The sequence below is a fragment of the Mizuhopecten yessoensis genome, unplaced genomic scaffold, assembly GCF_002113885.1.
Source record: "Mizuhopecten yessoensis strain PY_sf001 unplaced genomic scaffold, ASM211388v2 scaffold2303, whole genome shotgun sequence".
NCBI classification, from domain to species: domain Eukaryota; kingdom Metazoa; phylum Mollusca; class Bivalvia; order Pectinida; family Pectinidae; genus Mizuhopecten; species Mizuhopecten yessoensis.
Window position 1 is genome coordinate 1,145,919 of NW_018404479.1, and position 20,336 is coordinate 1,166,254.

Consider the following 20,336-nt stretch of genomic DNA (forward strand, 5'->3'; position numbering starts at 1 on the left):
CAACAGTGGTTAAAATACCGAAGAGATACCTAGTGTATCACTAGTGTTGAAATCAGTTACTGGAACTGGGAATTATATCTGTAATTCCCTAATTGACAAGTGTTGATAACTTAAGGTAAACTCCTTTTCCTAAAACACTTTATACAAACGATCATACAAGGTATTTGATCATATATTAAAATGCTATAATTTTAAAAATGGAAATCTCTGCAAAAGTATCATTAGTATTTGNGGGTTTTTTTTTTTTTTTTTTTTTTTTGTGTTTCAAGAATAAGAATGATGAAATGATGTTTGTGCTTACAATCAAAGCATAAGGGTCACCTTGAGCGTTGAATTTGTAAATATTTACCGATGTGGGAGATAGCTTAATATTAGTTATAAACATCATCCCGTTATCACATCATTAATCACACGGTTAGCCGAAATATAATTGATATAGCATACTCTATTCTAAATTTATATATAAAACTCTCATCTCCTCAGCAAAATTGCAGATTAATTATACAAATGAACATCACCGGCAAAATATTTACATTGCGTCATAACTTTTCTGTGTCTTACCTCTGTGTTAACGTATGGACGCCATACTTCCATCAGTACAGTTTTGGCAAAGTGTGCTGTCGATTTGTGCTATTCCATTAAATAATGCGTTAACAGAATCATTCGAGAATGCCATTTTGAAGTAACCGACACATTTTTCATTTTCGTAACACTATTACATTATACGTATTAGCTTAACGATATTCTCAGTACTGCAACAAAGAGCGAGTTCATGAAATCTTTAAAGCCATTACTTTGTTTACTGGGGTCATTCGGTGCTCAAAACAATCTATTCATTATGAAAGATCGCGGGAGGTTTAATTTGGTCTTTTGTGATGCGATTCTTAACTCCATTTGAAAGATGAAACAATGAAGAGAAGTGTTTTATAAATTCTATAAACCACAATTAGTTGGGGACATTTTATTGATCCGCTGGTCTATTTAATGGATATGAAAAAACAATTTTGTCTTCGACAGTATTGATGGAAGGAAATATCCTTGCTATTTGGCTTAGCACAACATATATACTTTACTAACAGTATGTGTTCGAGTAGTTGTTGCTTTCTCCGGTATCATACTTATCTAGATTCTATTAAATTCACATATATTAACTTAGGTAATTTTCTGGTTTAGAACGGAAAGCTTAAGACTCATTCAACTTCAGCAGTTGATGAATGGTTATTTTGTTTTCTGGATGAAGTCCAGGAACTAAAACTTCTTTACTGGTCTTCCCATTAATCACCGTTATATTTGTTATCGGGGGCTGACCTTTCACTTAAGATCCTGTCACATTCTGCCTTATGAATGGAAATTGTTTGACCAGGATTGACGTATTTATGTCTTATCTTCTTAAAACGGTCATCTAGCAGGTTACGACCAAAGTGACTCACTAAGGCATAGGTGTCAGACTAACATAGCACCTTGTCAGAGCCCATCACGACCTATGTAAATTTGTTATTTATCTCCATAAGGTCGGATAGTTGGAGTTTTATTTCTGAACATTTGAAAATAATTAAAATTAATGAAATACAAACAAAGAGGTTCTTATTTTAATTGACCTTTACGTTAATTTGTGAATTGAAATCCCGGTGGTCATGTTTCATGTAAAATATATTTATATTTGTTCTTTATGTTGTTGGTTAGACAGTTAAACCATTTCTCTTCCTGTCATCGGAGGTGATGGACATAGCTTACTGTATTTACTCAAATGACCTCATGTAAAGGGATGTTAACAGGTACATCTTCTACATCTTAGAACCTACCGTAAATTCATGTATCAGTGTTAGTGAGGATTGTGATGATTATATACAACATGTAATGATGCTTTTAACAACATTCCCATTACAAAGTACATGTTCAACAAACTTCACCATTAAATCAGATGCACATTATAATATCCTGCTTTAGAAACGATACATTCTATAATTGTATATATGAGTTTTAAAAAAAGAAAAGTAGGTATTGATTCTATTATTTACCACAATATAGATAACCATTTAGTCGGTAGACATATATATAGGCCAACATGAACTAATTTTGTTAGAAGATACGAAACTTTTCCCATATATTTACAATTGAATTTATGATCTGTTTCGTTTTGTTTTGGAATTGTGTATGTCCTGTTCCGCCACACCAGCACCCATTCGTAAATGTCCTGACCCCATTCCTCTTTGTGTTACCATTTTATTAATTTGGATATTGACGTTGATATGATATATGAAAATGTATATGGATGTTTGTATGTATTTCAGGTTGTATGGCGGAAAGTGTCAGAAGCTTTTCCCCTGTCCATAGGAACCCACATGTATGCTCCAGTTGATGAAATGTCCATAGACTTCAGACGCTCAGGCAAATATAAAACTCGCTGGGATCTTATCATTAAAAGAACTGAACCAAGACATTCAGGGAAATACGAGTGTCAGATTGTTACAAAAGGATTAAAAATATATCATATAAACCTTACAGTTTTACGTAAGTATACTTTAACGTTTTTCTACATTTTACTCTGGTAGTAATCGATGTGTGATGTATACTTGCATTCGTTTCTTTATATGGAAAATATATCTTCCTGTTAAACATCAAAGCTGCAAATACGCCATAACTAAGTATTCATTTGTCATTCAAAGTGTTTAAGACTTCAAGAATACAGAATTCAATACCAGTGTTTCATTAAATATTTATTGGGAAAGATGGTTTTATCAAAATAACCTAATAATATCTACATGTAACACTTATTCAGCACTCAGAGATGATCTGTACATACTATGTATACATTTAATCTGTCATATTAAAAATAAATGACTAGTTTGATATAGTTTTAAGCATAAAGGTCATATTCAACCAATCAGCGGACAGGATGTCAAGGAATTTAAGATTGGCAGTGTAAATTATTAAGTGCGTATAATCGGCGGATTGACTCAAATATTTACAGTAATCCCTCTAAGGGATATTTTTACTATAAAACTGTTGCCAACCTTCTTAAATATCCTTTATATTTCTACAGGAAAGTGCATCAAAGTAATAATATAAGTCGCTATGTTAAGCACATGTGCTACATATAAATCCTTATAGAATATAAGCGTTATATATGCATAAACGATGGTTTTGATGTAATTGAATTATATGCAGTTTACTGTTACAATTAGCAGTTATGTCTTTATATTAATTATTTCAATACCCTAGCAATAAAAAGGGATATATTACTTCTTAAACTCGATGATATCAAGTCTGTGTATTTAATGCTAGTATCTAAAAACGATACTACACATGATCGTTTGTTTTTTGTTGCTGTCTGATGTTTCTTTTTTATAACTATATATAATCTTTACAAAACCACAAAATGGGCGCAATTTTTATGTTGTTTTTTACTTCTGTTTCAGCCACTCCGAAGCCTCAACGTAAAGGTAATTCATACTTTTCCTATTTTGATAAACCTTACATTGCTGATACATGTACTACATTGCGTGAATAGACGAACAGATCATAATATTTAATATCAAGATGCTATATAAAACTAAAGCAGAATACCCCTCTTCCTTTACACCGTGTCGCAGGGTTGTTTGAATATGTACCACCAAAATCTGCAATTTACTATAGAATATGAATATGGATACGTTTGTGTCTGGGTTGTCGGTACGATAGTTCATGTTCAAATTAAATTTATGTCAAAAATATTATACCTAGACACGAACTTTTCCTTTGCAGAAGTACAAATACTCTGATTGAATTGTTTCTGGAAAAAATTCAGTCGTGTATATGCAAATGTACAAAGATGGTTCAATATAAACATTTGAGGGTATATATCAGGTTCATATATATGAATAAATGTATGGCTCACGCATATTCTGTATAAATATTTATATATTATACTGCTAAAATATTACTGGTGCTAACTCCTTATTAGTGCACACCTTTGCTAACTGCCATAGGTCTATGAGTAACCCAGATCTGTTGAGTGCATTTCCGCCTGATTAACCCTATTCCTAGTCTAGTCTGTAGTGTGCTGTTCTCCTGTACTTACTAAACACTAATCGGGAGTGTATTTACTATCAAACCCGTCAATGACGTCATTTATATAGTTATGTCTACTTGTACTAATTTGCCTAACCTTCTTAAACGCGACGTCAGCTATTTAACTTTTATTTACGAAATTATATACTATTTGTCACAACACTTGCTCGGGGAATACAACTTTGTAATGATAAGGTCAATTCGAATTCAGTCGGGGACTATAGACATGTATCATGCCCTTGATACAAATTAAGAAGATCCAGACGATATATATATACTATTATAGCTTGACATATCATAAATGTATTGAATGAGTGACTGACGATTCAATTGTTCATTATATAATTGAAAACAAAATTTCAATATTTTTGTCTTTTACATTTTGAACTTGTTCTAAGAAGAAAGCATCATTAATAAATAATGTGTCAGTAACGTTTGGATAGAAACTACAAATCCTATTTAGGCTTAGGATGGAGTGTTACAGACCTAGATTGATGTATTGCAATACCAACCATTAAGGACAGACACTAAGTTTATATGGTTTCAAGCGCGAAAAAATCTATAGTTTCTCATAAAATATCAGAACGTGGTGCGTTTCTAAGATAAAAGCTTTCAAGATGCCGGTCATAAGTTTTCATTAGGTGTTCGCTCTGACGTTTCCATGTGCATGTGGCCGAGACACAGAGATTATGTAACGTCTAAACGAATGTGTATTCAAAGTACGCGACCTTGGCACAACGACAATACATATAAAACATGGTAGATAAAGCAATATGACCTTTTGTGTTATCGCGGGCACAACATCCTTTGTTGTCAGCTGGATGTGTGAACTACCAGACTTTCGCTTTCTTCCTATCAATGTGTTGTGTAATTATCGAGATAAAGCCTGCCAATTCATAGCCTCTGTTTCAATTACACACTGATAACCAAAACATTTGCAATAAACCGCACTGATATGGGAGTTTACGACAATGCTTTGCTGCAGCAACCTGCAATAATCATGAATGTGGGATACACTGGACAGGGCAAAGACAGTATACTTATCATCCGCTCCAGAGAAAGATATAGTTGCAGGAGCATTTTATCGACGTGAAAAATAAATAAATTCTTGACCGTTAAGGACATAGAGAGCTTCACATTTACAGCTAAATATATTTATCTTCAGGTTTAAACAGAAATTTAATTATGAGATCAGGACAAACTATATATTCGGTCAAATATAATACAAATGTTATTATAAATCAAGCAATCTTTCGAACAAACACATTAGTAAAACGGTGCATTATTATCCCTAACAAGATTTATATACATATGTATACGTTCTCATACACCTGTACCCATCCCAACTAGTACAAGTTCTGTTGTATTGGTACAATTACATTTTTAAAACAGCTACAGATAGCTTAATGCATTTGTTCGGAATACACACAGCAACCATGCTTCAAACCTTTTAATTAAGTCGTAGAGTTGCTTCACAGTCATGCCACTTACATAGACTTTAATAGTGGGCTTCACATGCTGTTGCGAGTTTGATTTTCAGTGCTTCTAGAATGCCCGTTAACCCAAAACTAACCAATACTAACCTTTTTGAATGGAGTTGAATGGTTTGGTGCCATTAAAACTTCAAACTCCAGTCAACAGATGAATACATTTGATTCATACATATTTCTTTGCCACTGATTCATACAAATGTTTGTTTCTCAAAAAGAAACCCGTTTGCTTGTTTTATCATAGAATTCTCTCTCAGCGTGTATTTGTCATATTTTGCATTTTGTCTTATCGTAAAACTGTTGCTGTACAAATCACACTTCCGCAGAACATTACCGGTCGACGGAGGAATGCGTTCATGTATCTACGTCACTTTGTGCATGAATCTATCAATCACCGTTATCTTTTTTAAACCTTTGTCCTTTCGGTCAATAAATCTGTAGTTGCGCAACACTTTTTTCCGTACATAGGACAAGTCCTAATGTGCTATACAGAAGCACCATTAATGAGTTGATGTTACATTTCCCATTAGTCCCCATATGCACAAACATTTGTACATATATCATGATTTTAACGTCCTTGTTTTAGATACATCAAACCAAACTGCATGACATATTTTATTAACAAATATAGATAAAAATGTTTAAAAAATTAAAAACAAATTTCTGTATTGATTTTTACATATAAGAACAAAAAATACATGTATGTATAGATTTGACAAAAGAGCAGTAAGTCTCGACAGAATACGTAAAATGTAACAATCATCATGACTCTATTGTTTTAAAAGATGTTTAAATGTATTAGTTATAGCTAAGCATCTAAAGAGATTTTATCTTAAAGTGAAAGTTAAAAAATAGTATGCAATTCACAAATATAATCCGAATGACTTGACCAATATATTTCAACGCTTTATTGTGTCCATGATTAATATCACAGTTTATATATGATATAGTATACATCATATACGATATATAATGTAGTACAATATTTATGCGCCATCTAAATTTATAAACATTGGTATAACTCTTATTCTCTGTACGCATAATAGTTACAATAGTATTTATGTTGATATATTTATCAATAACACAAAACACTGAATATTAAATTTCGCTAGTACTTTCTCCCATCTTGGGGCTCTTCAAGCGATTACATTAATTATTTTACATTGATCCATATATACATCATAATGCATTGCTAACTTGTTCTAAACGTATTATACTTATACAAACTATTTGATGTCATATATAATATATGGTATAGTATTATATGTTGGCGCTGCCCTATACATCTATATATACATTTATATATATCACACCAAGCACCTTTTAATTCGTTAATGCGTCTCTTGCTACTTACTCTTTATAATTATGAATATTCTTATTTAATTTTTTATCTTTATGGTGTGTGCTAACGTAAAAGCATTGTTATATATTGTCATTGTCTTTTCCGTATGTACTTACTAGGGTGTAACCATTTTCTTAAATACATTTGTTTTTAAACAACGTGTATTATTAAACACAACAAAAACTATTAGAAGAACAAAGTATATCTTTACAAACCTCCTGTTGATAATTCGAGTCATGAATCCGGTTAAACTGTAAGCAATGGCCAAGTCAAATGATATATTGTACTGGTTACAAATGTAAGGGAGCATGATAGCAAAATCAAAGTAGCATGCCTTCATGACATTTAACTAAATATGCATGCAATCGTAACAATGAATGGAATGTTTCATATGTTTATATTGAATGTTTTTGCGTCATTTTTAAATAAATTATTTTAAAGTATCATTCTTAATTTTGAGCTTTTTCCTTCTGCTTGCTGCATTGCACGGTGCTGGGTGGCGCTATTCTAGAATTGTGTTTTGCTGTTATGGTTGCTTGTCATCTTGTGCACTGTGGACAATGTATAACTGTTGACTGGAGATGCCACTAATTTTTTAACCCAATTTGGGAGAACATTATTTTTGAAATAAAGCTACTGCTTTCAGGGCAAGAAAAATATCCCTCCAAGTCTGTCGAGGAGGAAGCGAAGGGAGGTAAGCTCAATCCGAAAAAACAGACTATGTTTAGTCAAGTTATTTGCACATGCTAAATAAACCCATAAACCGTCAAACAAATATTTCATTGATACTAATTACGTTAATGAAATCCAATCTAATGTACAACAAAGTTCACTAGCAACAAGTACATCCCATCAATACTTAGCATGTTACCAGTCACACTCCAGTGAAGTGACCATACCTAGTCGTCGCATCTACCTAAACGCCGTACGTCATACTATATACAATTTACAGTATTAGGTTAAATAATGTTTTACACTAACAGTGTTATTGATATGCGGGTAGCAACAACTACACATTATTTACCCTTGCAGACATGAAAGTATAACTTGATTCCTCCTTACAATCAGACAAAACGCTTGCCTGATTTAACTCTACAATTCAATGTTAACACGTTTGTCTGATTCAACCATTAAATCAAATGTCAACACGCTTGTCTGATTCAATTCGACAATCAAGTGTTATCATGCTTGTTTGATTCAACTTTACAATCAATCAAATGTTAACAGGCTTGTCCGAATCAACTTTAAACTCAACTGTTAACAGGCTTGTCTGATTCTTCTTTACAATCAAGTTCATCAGAGAATCCGGTCGCTCAAAGGAGATAACAGTATACGTAGCGCTGCTGTCAATAACAGCATGGCTCACTGTCATGGAAAATCATTATCAATAACATGCTGTTTTTGAGATTGTCATTTGTCGATGCTTTTGCAATTCGATTTTTTTCCATTTCTAAAATTGCAACAATCAAAATTGGCAACTGATTTATCAGATGTATCAATCATTTTTTGTGTCAATATCAAAAACATTTCTTCACTTTCCTTTCAGCAGCTATACAGATAAATGGTACAGTGTTTATCAATATGTACCAGAAGCTAAATTTGACGTGTAATGCGACAGGGGTGACAAGAGCGCCCGCGGCAGTCGACTGGTTCCATGACGGTCATATAATCAACTCAAGCGATAAAAAATACGCCAACCGGCTGATGATACTAAACAAAGTCCCCGAGATACCAGGGAGATCACTCATCAGTACACTCATCGTAGAAAGATGCACGGATGCCGACAAGGGCAATTACGTGTGTCGCAGCTCAGATCTGGATACCACCAGTATAACAGTTCATATTTTAAGCGGTAAATATCTAATAAATAAACTTTCATGATGTAAAAATATAAAACGTATCAAATGACTTTTTTGTTTTCGTTTATAAAAAGTAATATCATCACGTTTCCTCTACGTTTCCAACACGATTTATCTAGTTGTATATATATATATTGTTGTGGTTTTATTTATCATGTTTCTGCATTTGTACATTGTGATAATTTGTTGATGTGCCTTTGGTGGCCACCTTGTGTCCGTTTGCTATATTTATTTGCGGAATTCACGCTTACTGTTTTGTCGTGTATTTATCTATAGTATGATGGAACAAGCAGACGATCAACGCTGAAAATAAGATTGCATAATCCTATCCCTGATAATGATCGACATATTTTGTATTTCAATTTACATAAAAGTGGGTGTATTGATATGTGTATCAAAGATGCACAAACAATGTACAATCAAACGTGTCGTTAAGTTTCAAGACCGACTGGTCACTTTGCCAAACTGTCTGAGTGAGCGATTTGTGTTGTTTACCTGTTGTAAATGTGACGAAATTGTAAACTTTCTTTGTCTTTCAACAACTGGACCGTATATTGATAGAAAGCGAATAAAAACTGATCGAATAGGTAACTGATTGGATGTAGATCTTATAGCCCCCGTTCACGTTTAGGTCGGTAAGAGGTAATAAAGATTATTTAGCTGTACCGAGGTTCTTAGAAATGACCCTAGCCCAACATTTATAAAGAATTTGATGAAACGTTTGCCCAAAGTAAGAGATGACTCACGCATTACATATCAGCAATACAAGTTCCTCTACCTAACATCAGAAAACATCCCCATTATTTTGGCACCATTGGCAGAAACAACGCAACACCATGTCAAGAGCTCCAAACATCTGACTTCAAGAATGTCATTATTGAAGAAGAGGACATTTTCAACCCCCAAGACGTGGTTTCAATGTTCATCAACACACCTGTAAAAATAGTCATTAATATCACCAGAGAGAGATCAGCAGCACTCCAGAAGAGAACAAACCTTTCAAAAACAGCACCAGTGAACTTCTTACATTTGCTATGAACAATACATCACCTGCACAAAGTCGTCAACTCGAATTCTATCAACATTATTCGTGAAGAAGACAGGACGGATCGATTATATTCTTGCACTTGAAAATCACTTCAACTCAAGACCTGAACAGGAAAAAAGGGATGGACACCTACTATTGACCTAAACCAAAGAGCGACAAATTATGTTTGCAATTTCGTCATATTGTTTTACAGAAAACAACACATATTGCACACTCAGTCATAGCTTGGCTAAGGAACCAGTCGGTATCGAAACATTGTGACATGTTTGATACGCACGCCGTTTTGTAGAAAATAATCTGGTGCATGTTTATATGATAAGTGCGTAACGGATGAGAGGGACACATAATTTTACATTAGTAAAATACAGCCACCAATACTGCATACAACAAATCTATGGTAGTTTATACAGTTATGTTAGTCATGCTTATGTTATCAAGTGTGCCAAATAATAAATCATTATTTAGCTGGTATAATGTTTTAATAACCAAACGCGTTCTGCTAATCTTCAGTTTCCTAGTAATAGTAAATATTCTCAAAGTTGATACGATGAAGATTGCACACAGTTTACACGAGTTATATGATTGTTTCGAATTCATAGTTCATGTTACAAAAAAACGTAATTTATTATACATTGGTTCTATTCATGTATGCATATCTTATGAAATAATTATCTTTTTTATTCCATTTCCTTTTTGCTGAAGCAGTGGTAAAGGATGTAGAAAAGCGTAATGATAATAAGGGTAAGAAATTCGACGGATACAGCCCAAAGAACGGTAGGCAATCACTGAACGGTTACCACGGTAACATAACTGTTTTCCTTAACCTTGGTATTGTAAAATCTGTGGGTCATGCAACAACAACAACAACAACAACATAACGTTGATTTTAAATTTAAGATACATTTTAAAATGAATTATAAGAATAACCTATTAAATACTGACTAGCATTACTTTAGATTTGTGGACTCAAAGCGGAAATTTAAAAAAAAATGAAATGCGAAACAGGTGCGTTGAAATATAAATAAACACATCACTATTTTGTGTTTATATTAACAACTGATACCTATTCGACCCATACCGATTATGGCTTTACCTAAAACGAATTTGTTTTGATTTGAAATATTAGTGGTAACCTTCTTGTGATTTCTACCAATGCCTTGTTGATCAAAGACTTTTAGCTTATCGAGTTTGTACCGTTTTGTGGTATATGTAAATTTTGAAATTGTCTGTATCATGTCTTTTGGTGGTAATTTAAATCCCCATACATGCAACCTTTGTTTTGATTTCCATTATTTTGAACCTTGTCTAGATGAAGGTTTTGCCGTTAAGTTGCCGTTAATACTATTTGACTTTGAACAAGTCACTTTCTATTCTTAACTTTTATCCCTAATTTCTATCACTTTATGTTGTACTTATGTTGTCACCATCATTCATGATGGGTTTCTTCATATTTGCTTACATCTCTTTCTTATTTTATTACATACAATTTAGCAATAAAAGCAGTTCTGAATTATAGTTAAGGTAACGTTTCAGTGTCGTTATTAGAACGATAGACATTAAATTGCGAAACATTTTGTAGATATGCTTATAACAATCTTCAGCGATTTAGGCATAACCTTTAACAAATCTTATAAATAATAAAAAGCGAAAGTTTGAAATGATACGATATATATGCGTACGTAAATCTTACCATGGCGCAGTTTTAATTGTTCAACTTGATTTTATTTTTTTTAGTCTAAAACATTCTAACAAATTACTTCTTTTCTTCATTTTCAGATACGGGATCTCCGGAATTGCAGCAAAATAGAGTGAAAGGGAATAACAGCACGCGCCAATTACATTCTACTTCCGTTTTCTTAGTGACAGTATTGATAGGCCTTATATCGGCCATAAGGTGACAAGTAAGATAGGCTGATAGTATCCCCATACGTTATGGATTTCACGCGGGAACTAACCTTGGATTGTTGGGACAAATTATGATAAAACTGTGCCTTAACTACATCAATTCCACGAATCTGCCTGTTTCTTATGATGTGAGTAACAATGAGGTGTTGGTGTGACTTCACCACTGAACAGGCGTACTAAAGACGGAACATTAATTGGAACGAATTGGGGACCGGAAGTTGTGTAATTGTTGCTAGGAACAAAGCCAGTGATACAACTATACTATGTAGTTAGAACTGTACTATACACTTCACCTCCTAAAACCTGCTAGGTCATAGATAGTCGTCATACATGACCATGTATATAGTTGCATAGAAATATCATATATCTGTGGAAATAGTCAGGTATATGATATACAGCTGTGGAGACCACACGTTATGTGTGGTAGAGATGTACATTTGTATATAGTTATATTTATTTACATTATATATAAAAATATATTGTGTATATACGAAATGAAATCCACAACACAACATGTGTACGTACCAATCAAAATGTCTACGGAACACAGAAACAGTGAACGAGAGAATACTGCCAGATACGTGTTACAGTGAAGACGATTCCAAAAGATTATGAAGTACAATGATAATAAAGAATATAGTTTAACTCTTTGTTTTGATAAAGAGTATTTTCAGAAGTACCATTCATAAGACATTTCTGGAACGGGCAAACAGCTTCCGTGTTATAATGGAAACAAAACAAAATCAATATTTACACATTTTGAGTTAGGAATTAGTCAAATACCCATCTGGATCATTACCAAGGCTACAGCAGAACTGGACGTCTATCGGTGAGTGACGTGAACTGTATACAAATTGATTACGATGAATGTGTGATTTAAGAAATAGATCTAGAATCACTCCTACCAAGTCTAAGCCACTTACCTGTACCGATCTATATTTCGTCGTTAGAGCGGAAGTGATATCATCACTACGAAGAGAATATATTATAATCGTATACGTACACTGATGTTTTCGTACTTTTACAATGAAAATGCACTGACTTTCATTTAAATAGCATTAACTGATGCGCGTGCAAAATACGTAACTTTGTTACGACCCCACCATTGCATTCCATTCCAAATCATATTTTACAACGACGGGTTTTTTCATATTTCATTTCTTTTTTTCAGTTGTCTTCAATCGCTGGAAAATGCCGATCAAAACTATTTAGGTCATTGGTGTCCTCACTGATAGTAGTAAACCCTCCTGGTTGTGAATATGGGTACTCGAGCATCAACCTTTTTAAAAAGTCCACAAAGGAGGATGTTGGTGTATCACTGAATCACCGCGTAGTAATTTGTGGTCATTCATTATTGAGGATAAAGCGTTCACATATATTGCAAACATATTGTACAAGAGTATACAGAATCTCCTTCGTAAATATTGGAACTCATTTATTAGTGTCCAAAGAATACCATCAATTCATGCACATTTATGTACTTAATTCGTTTAGAAACTTCAATCTAGTTTGTAAGACTTCATATAGTGTAAAGTATTGTTTAAAATCATCATCCGAGAGAAACATAACATTTCCGATTATTTAATGTTAAAATGACATGTCTCCCTGTTAGATAGATTCAAACTTACCATGATATTTACGTTATTTGTAAAGCATTCCATGTATGCAGAAATATCCGAATTGTAACTGAGAAGGTAGCAAGAAGGGTGGACCTTCAGTGAGAAGGCGACTCCGTGTGACGTGGTATATAAGAGCTGTTATATACTGTCTGATGAATGATTATTTGTTTTAAATGAGATGTGTTTGCATGACTTGGACTCGGTAGACAGTGTGACAGGACAAATCGAATGAAAATATTGAATAAATAGTTTAATTTATGTTACTAATTTTAACACGTATTTAGTATTATTTTCAATATGTACAACATATGCCTCTACCACAAAAAAACTTTACGCATCCTAGTCAATATCCTGCTCATAGACCAAAAGGAAACTAATTAAAAAAATCCAACCCGTGATATATTATGCTTTGAAATGTGCTTAAACATTACAAGTACCTTCGATTCAAAACAAATGTTCATAATTCTACGCCCTATGTTTACTTTAAATAAAATTTCGCTTTTCACTTTAAAGCGATTTTATATCATAAAGTTAGATTAAGATCATTATGAAAACCACGAAAAACTGTTGGGTCTTCGATCGAAGCAAATCGATGCTTATTGACATATTACTGGTAAGGAATTATGTTGCATGTTTTCCTTCCCTATGTACTTAAGGTAGCTAAACTAATCATCATGACAGTTAGTCACAAATTGCAACTGTCTCGTCGCCGTTTACCTCATCAGGCGTACAACAATATAACTCAATAGATGTATTTGTTTGAAACGTGTATTAGATACTATCATTTTTTCCGAAATTAAACTGCGGGTTTTTAACAATGAACAACATGGCACATTTCATAATTGTATCTACACGTTCTGCGATGCATTTGCTTCTTCGTAACATATATGTATTTTTACCTACTTTTAAAATATCCATATTGTGATATTATTGCATCAATTTGCTGAATGAATGAGTGATTGTTTTCTCATTTTTTTCAGTTATTTTCTGTCAAAGTGTTCATATATCTAAAATATCAGAGTAAAACAATTCCAATGTAATTCAAATGCGAATAAATAGTTTTTTAAAAACTAAGAAAGATACGAATGTACTTGAATCCTGATATGGAAAAAGTTATCTATGTAAATGTGTGTGTGAAAAGACAAATTCTTTTCATTACACATCACAAGTGTTTAATCATCACAAACGTCTACCTATACATCTATAATAATAATAGCTTATGTCTGATCACGCGGTATTGATCGGTTTTCGTGTAAATACTCTTTTTGATATTTTGAATCAGTTTACAAATATATTTACTATACGTGGTACACCTCAATACCAAACAAACCTTCTTAATTCATTCATTGTAAATAGACAATATTTGACGTAAGACAAACAATAGTTTCACTCGCCTATCTTATCATTCGTCATGGCCATCCATATTCGTCCCTTGTTCTGTATGAAGATTGATTTCGAATATATCAGTAGTGTACCTTATTCTATTCTGATCATGTATGTGTTCAATCGATCATTATTAATTAGTTAAGTCAGTAATTGTATCTCACGTTGATACTTCTTACCTTAGTCAATTATCTGTGTATGTTAAATTCTAATCTTGGAAATATCTGTATAAATTGGTCAGTCGATGTACCAATGTTGTCTCATTTCACAAAGCCATCATGATCATGTGAGTCGTATATTGTGTTTATAACATGATATTCTCATCATTTAAGTTGTGACATCGTTGTTTGTAATAATATGACATGACGAAGGCATTGCCAAGCTGTTGGGTATGTGACGGCGTCTCTACGATCCTCTAGTGTACGCATGTAGGTAATTATGTCAATTTATCATTGTCATATATTATAACGTCGCATTTATTTTATTTGTTTAAATCAAAGAGTTATTTATTGTTTATTGTGACAAAATAAAAGAGCAAGTGTTGACATTACGACGTTGTTTGCGCTTATATTAAAAACTGGTTTTTACTTCACTATAAACAAACATACCCAGATCATATTACATATGATACGTTAAGTTCAGGGTTGAAGACGTTTTAACGAAGCATTTCATTGTACATATACGTACCTAGAAATAATGCAGCCCCTCTTTCTCTGATAAATTATCTTTTGTCGCTTGCAACGCTTATTCAAAAATATTTTTTCTTTTCAATCTCAGTCAAATGCTCGGATCTGTCAATATCAATTCATGTATGTTTGAGCTCTTACTGGGGAAGGACTGCATGGAATAAATGTTTGTTTAATTATATGTTGTGATTACTATTGCATCTACATAAAGGGCAATAACTAGTGAACATACCCCGTGGGATAAGTACATGATCGTATTCACTATGCTACTGCTATGAAAATAAAATGCGGAACTACTTTTTGAAATGTCGGCAACTTCAATGGAAACATGATGAGAGGCCCCCGCTTTGATCACCGGGTGATTCCATTGGATTGCACTTTCTGACGTGTGACTCAATGAATGTGCACATACTACCATTGCAATAAATGTAGAATATTATAAAAAATAAAATAAAACTTCCTGTCTAGGAATAAAAAGTAAAAAAAAAGTTAAGGTATTTTTTAACATCGTCCGCTCATCAACAATAATGGCAGTTGCACCAACATTTAACATCGGCGAACCTGGTGATATTTTGGGATGTTTCGGACATAATTGCGACATTGATGAAGTGGAAAGACAGTAAATGAAAGATAATGAACAGAAGAACTGATCAATATTTTGTTGGACTTATTTGACATCGGGAATTCTGCTAGTGCTTCAACACCAATATCGCCGGCTCAGGCAAGGACAGAAATGGCCAGAGCAATGGAAGTGGAACAGCCCCTAGTAACAGTTGTCAAATCTTTAATTTAAAATTGTGCTACAGTGTGTTTGCTATCTCAAAACATGAAAAATCAAATATAACAAGAACGGAGATGCAGAAGTTCCCGCAAATATAGTTTTCCTTTCTTCTGTTCATCTGACTCGAAAAAGTAAATTTACATTTTCAAAAGACTTCAGGCATAGAAAACATCAAGAAAAACAAATGTTTAGCAAACCTTATTCGAGCTCAAAGGCGATGAATCTCCTGCAAATTTTGAATAATTTTACGGGACAATCGTTACAGGAAAACGGACCTTACTTCCTATATGACATTTAAATACCTTATTGTATCTGAAAAGCCTACTGACAAAAGGTGCAAACTCTAAGTCGGCAACTACACTGTACTAGATATTTTAGCAGATCATCTCAACGACTTTTGTTTGGTTGTTCTGAAACTGAATTTATGATAATTGTTATGAATCAGAACTGTTAGAATAACAAGCAGCACGTGTATCATCTCATCCTAGCATGAAATTGCAGACAACACAGAATCATTTTCGTCGGCTTTTTATTTTAACATTTACAAGTGCATGTACCAATAGTGTACCAATAATGATCACCAGACTACAGAACACGTATGATAAACGTGAAGACTTAATTGCACGCAAACGTCCTTCTGTCAGCAGTAATATACAATGCACCAGCGCCCCTTGTTCTATTTATGGAGCTGACATGTAAAACCTTGATCCCTTTTCCTTTATCGGGACTCTCTGATAGTGTGTTCTGGTTCCAACACAGTTGAAAATATTTAACAGTCTTCATCATAGCTTATTACTGGTTGTGACATTTCGTTGTCTACTTTTCTTAAATACTTAACTTTACTTGTCATTTTGTTTTAGATTATTGGTGGCCTACACACTATGTTATATTTTACAGGCGACATCAAGGCCTTTTCTACTTGTGAAGAAGAAAATAACAGCAAGCAAATTTCTTTTCTGAACAATGCATACATCTTAGAAATAAACATAACCACTCCTTTACCTTTTTTATATTCATACAATTCATTTAATTAAGAGGTTTTATGTACACTTTTACCTCCCCTTCTGGTTCGATAGCATTTTAAGCACTTTCGGATTTAAACATTTTTGGCCCCTAGCATCACTGATGGGTCCTAATGTAGCAGTGTATGTAGGGTGGCCATGGGTGATATTTTTGTACAATGAATAACCCCTGTAANTGTAAAAAAAAAAAAAAAAAAAAAAAAAAAAAAAAACATCTCTAAAATTGACATATACATGATGAATTGGACTATGTTGGTTTCACACTTAAAAATTAAAAAATCGAATTTGGCTTGAGACTACATTTGTGGCCATTTACGAATCTGTGTCTACACTCTACACAACAAAAGATAGCTTTTCATGAAGTCTATTTATGTACTCAGCACATGTGTGAATATTGTGAAAAATCCAGTTTGACGACATATGCTAAAACGTGAGTATTTATGTGACCGAGTAGGTGATAATTAATTTAAGACAGGTTTTGGGTCAAATTTTGGGATAAAAATCATGTTTTTTTGCATTTTTTGGCTTTTTTGATGTGGTAACCATTGTTTTCACAAGTCTCAAATCTGGGGAAATCACTCATTAAAAATACTCATTCTTCTAAAAAAAACGTAATCAAAATGTAGTTTATGAATATATATATATATATACGTAGGTGTGGTGTGCAGGATGAATCCGCTATCCATGTTTATCCGAGACATGCCCTTTATTTTTAGGGTCAAGCCATTTCTACTGTACTCTGCTACCTAAACGTACAAAACAGCTGCGTGGCTCAGGGTAATTTCTTCTTGGCAGATTTATCCATTACCGAATTAAAAAAAAGATATATAAACGCTAAATGGAATATCTGAACACATATCCATACCCATGTAATAAACATATCACAATACAGACAACATAGCAAAACCAACAACATAGCACATAGTTCATCAGCATTACTCCAGATATACACGTGTAGTACTTATACGTTCATTACACGAATACTAGCATGTTTTAATAAAACTAACAAAAATCAAGAGCATATCAAGGTACCAAACAACTAGGGCAAAACATGAACCAAAAGAAATATTCACGTGGAGAAACTTGTGTACAACTAAACATTGAATTTTCCCATAATGTGGTATATACACTTGTATAGTTCATACATTCCACTAAACAAAGTATACATGCTATAAATACAAATTAACGTTGCATACATTATAACATATTACAAATATCACACACTCCATTAACCATAGCGTACATGTAAAAATATCAATAAAGCATAATGCGCCTGATATAAACACCAACAGCATATAAAGTGTAATGTAAACACCGAGCGTCTTTTATAAACACTGCCAAAATATTCTATGTTTACCAACATGCATAACAGCAACCACTATAGCCAATAAATATACTATATTCTGGGTCTGCTCTTAACAAGCTTCCGTACATTTAACATTGTTATGTTATGGTCGTTTGAGACTAGTACTTAGGTAAACTCATTGAATGGCATTTTGGTGTTGACAATTTAATGTCTTCCCTTTGGTTTTTATTGTTCGTCAAAGAATGAAAAAATAACAAGCTTTATATTTTTGTTCTGCCACGTGATAGCCCTAAAAACAGAGTATGTACTGCTGGTATACGGCGTACTCCAAAGGTGTGATAATGTGCAGCGCACGTGTCTGAAACCTTCGTTCACTTAATGTCAAACAGTAATAAACGCATGCAATAATTATATTTCTAACGTACAGTGGTTTTTAAGGCAGGACAAGTGCATCTAAACTCAATTATAGCATTCATCGAAATTGTACCGTGGCACGCGTTGTTACCTGGCCCTATGCCTACATTATGTGGAATTGTATCTCTGTCGCTTAATCGATGTGAGCGACATTGTGACGTCATACTGACTATGACATCACATTTTACAATCAGACAATGTCATATTATGGCATAACAGTTGCCAAACAACACGTTCTTAATTTCGAATCCATTGCATGTAATGCCAATTTAGAGCTAAATGCAATATAACTATAACTTGTATCTTCTTCCAAAGGCGTAAACATGCGATAGGAAAGGTAAATAAAGTTATAAAAAATATACCACAGCGGCTACGCACAAGGACAATGTCGGAATCCGAGGAAGGCAAAAGGATCCGAGAAGATACGGAAGACACCATGTGAACCCGTACAAAAAAAGCATGCTTGCACCATTCAAATAATTCACCCAGCGAAATGCCAGATAAGACTAGAGCAGAATCGGACAAAGCAAGTTTTGGTGACTGTAAATCAAAGATGACTAAGAACGGATTGGTTTCGTTCCGTTACTTAAATTATTGAATTCTTATAATTGAATTATTATTGGCGATACATATGACTTTAACACAAACCACATGTGTATTGCGTTATAAAGTGTATATTCCTAAGGTAAGATGTGAATGGGAATACTCTGCCAAATGTACATATGATATTTTTGTGATTTCCAATGCATACATAGAGTCAAAAGGTACCAAGCATACACAGGACGAAAACATAAATAGGAAACCTGTCTTATCTGACACCTTCCTAGATACAACGCATAGGTAAGAATATATTGATTAACATTATTCTTATTCGAAATGTTTCATAGGTAAAGGGAAGACTGTATAATATCGAATCTGAGATTTAATCAGGGATCGAATTAGATAAATTTCATATCAACTAGTCAGGTAGGCTTGCATGTACATCACACTGAATATTTTGTTGCCGGACATTTCAGCAGTTTTCACTTAAATTGGTTTAATTGTGTTTTCGTGAATACATATTTTTGCGATCTCGCTAGAGTTTGCATTTAATCGAATATTGAAACTATATTATTTTTTTCTTGTAAAAAGAAGTTATACTTCTTTCTAAATACAGATCAGTGCTTTGTTTTAGGTAAGTAAAAGAAGGAAATTTAAGAAAGAACTGGCACCTCTTTGTTAGGATAACATTTTCGCGAACTAGTCTATGAACCGTGAAACCTTGTAAAATTCATCCTCGAAAATATCAGAGATACAATATTTTGTAACCATATCAGATACATACAGCCATCACATAAACAGTCTAAATTTTTATCATTCTTAACACTTTATTTTGTTTACTGTTAGATCAGAATGTAGTGCATATGAACCACGTAGCAGAGTATGAAATAA

At 33.4% G+C, this 20,336-nt stretch overlaps 1 protein-coding gene across 7 annotated transcripts in view; it reads left to right on the forward strand.

Annotated features, from left to right (window-relative positions):
• LOC110445431 overlaps nt 1-15,239 on the forward strand; it is a 154,658-nt gene extending 139,419 nt beyond the window's left edge. For 5 of the 7 annotated variants that reach the window (XM_021490057.1, XM_021490056.1, XM_021490058.1 and 2 more), the window contains 6 exons: nt 2,292-2,511; nt 3,420-3,443; nt 7,529-7,576; nt 8,429-8,734; nt 10,492-10,563; nt 11,566-15,239. In XM_021490057.1, coding sequence (XP_021345732.1) covers nt 2,292-2,511; nt 3,420-3,443; nt 7,529-7,576; nt 8,429-8,734; nt 10,492-10,563; nt 11,566-11,687 — 792 coding nt within the window. In that variant the 3' untranslated portion in view covers nt 11,688-15,239. The remainder of the gene's footprint in view (nt 1-2,291; nt 2,512-3,419; nt 3,444-7,528; nt 7,577-8,428; nt 8,735-10,491; nt 10,564-11,565) is intronic. The other 2 variants (XM_021490062.1, XM_021490063.1) reach the window with 2 other exon arrangements.
• The last annotated feature ends 5,097 nt before the right edge of the window (nt 15,240-20,336 follow it).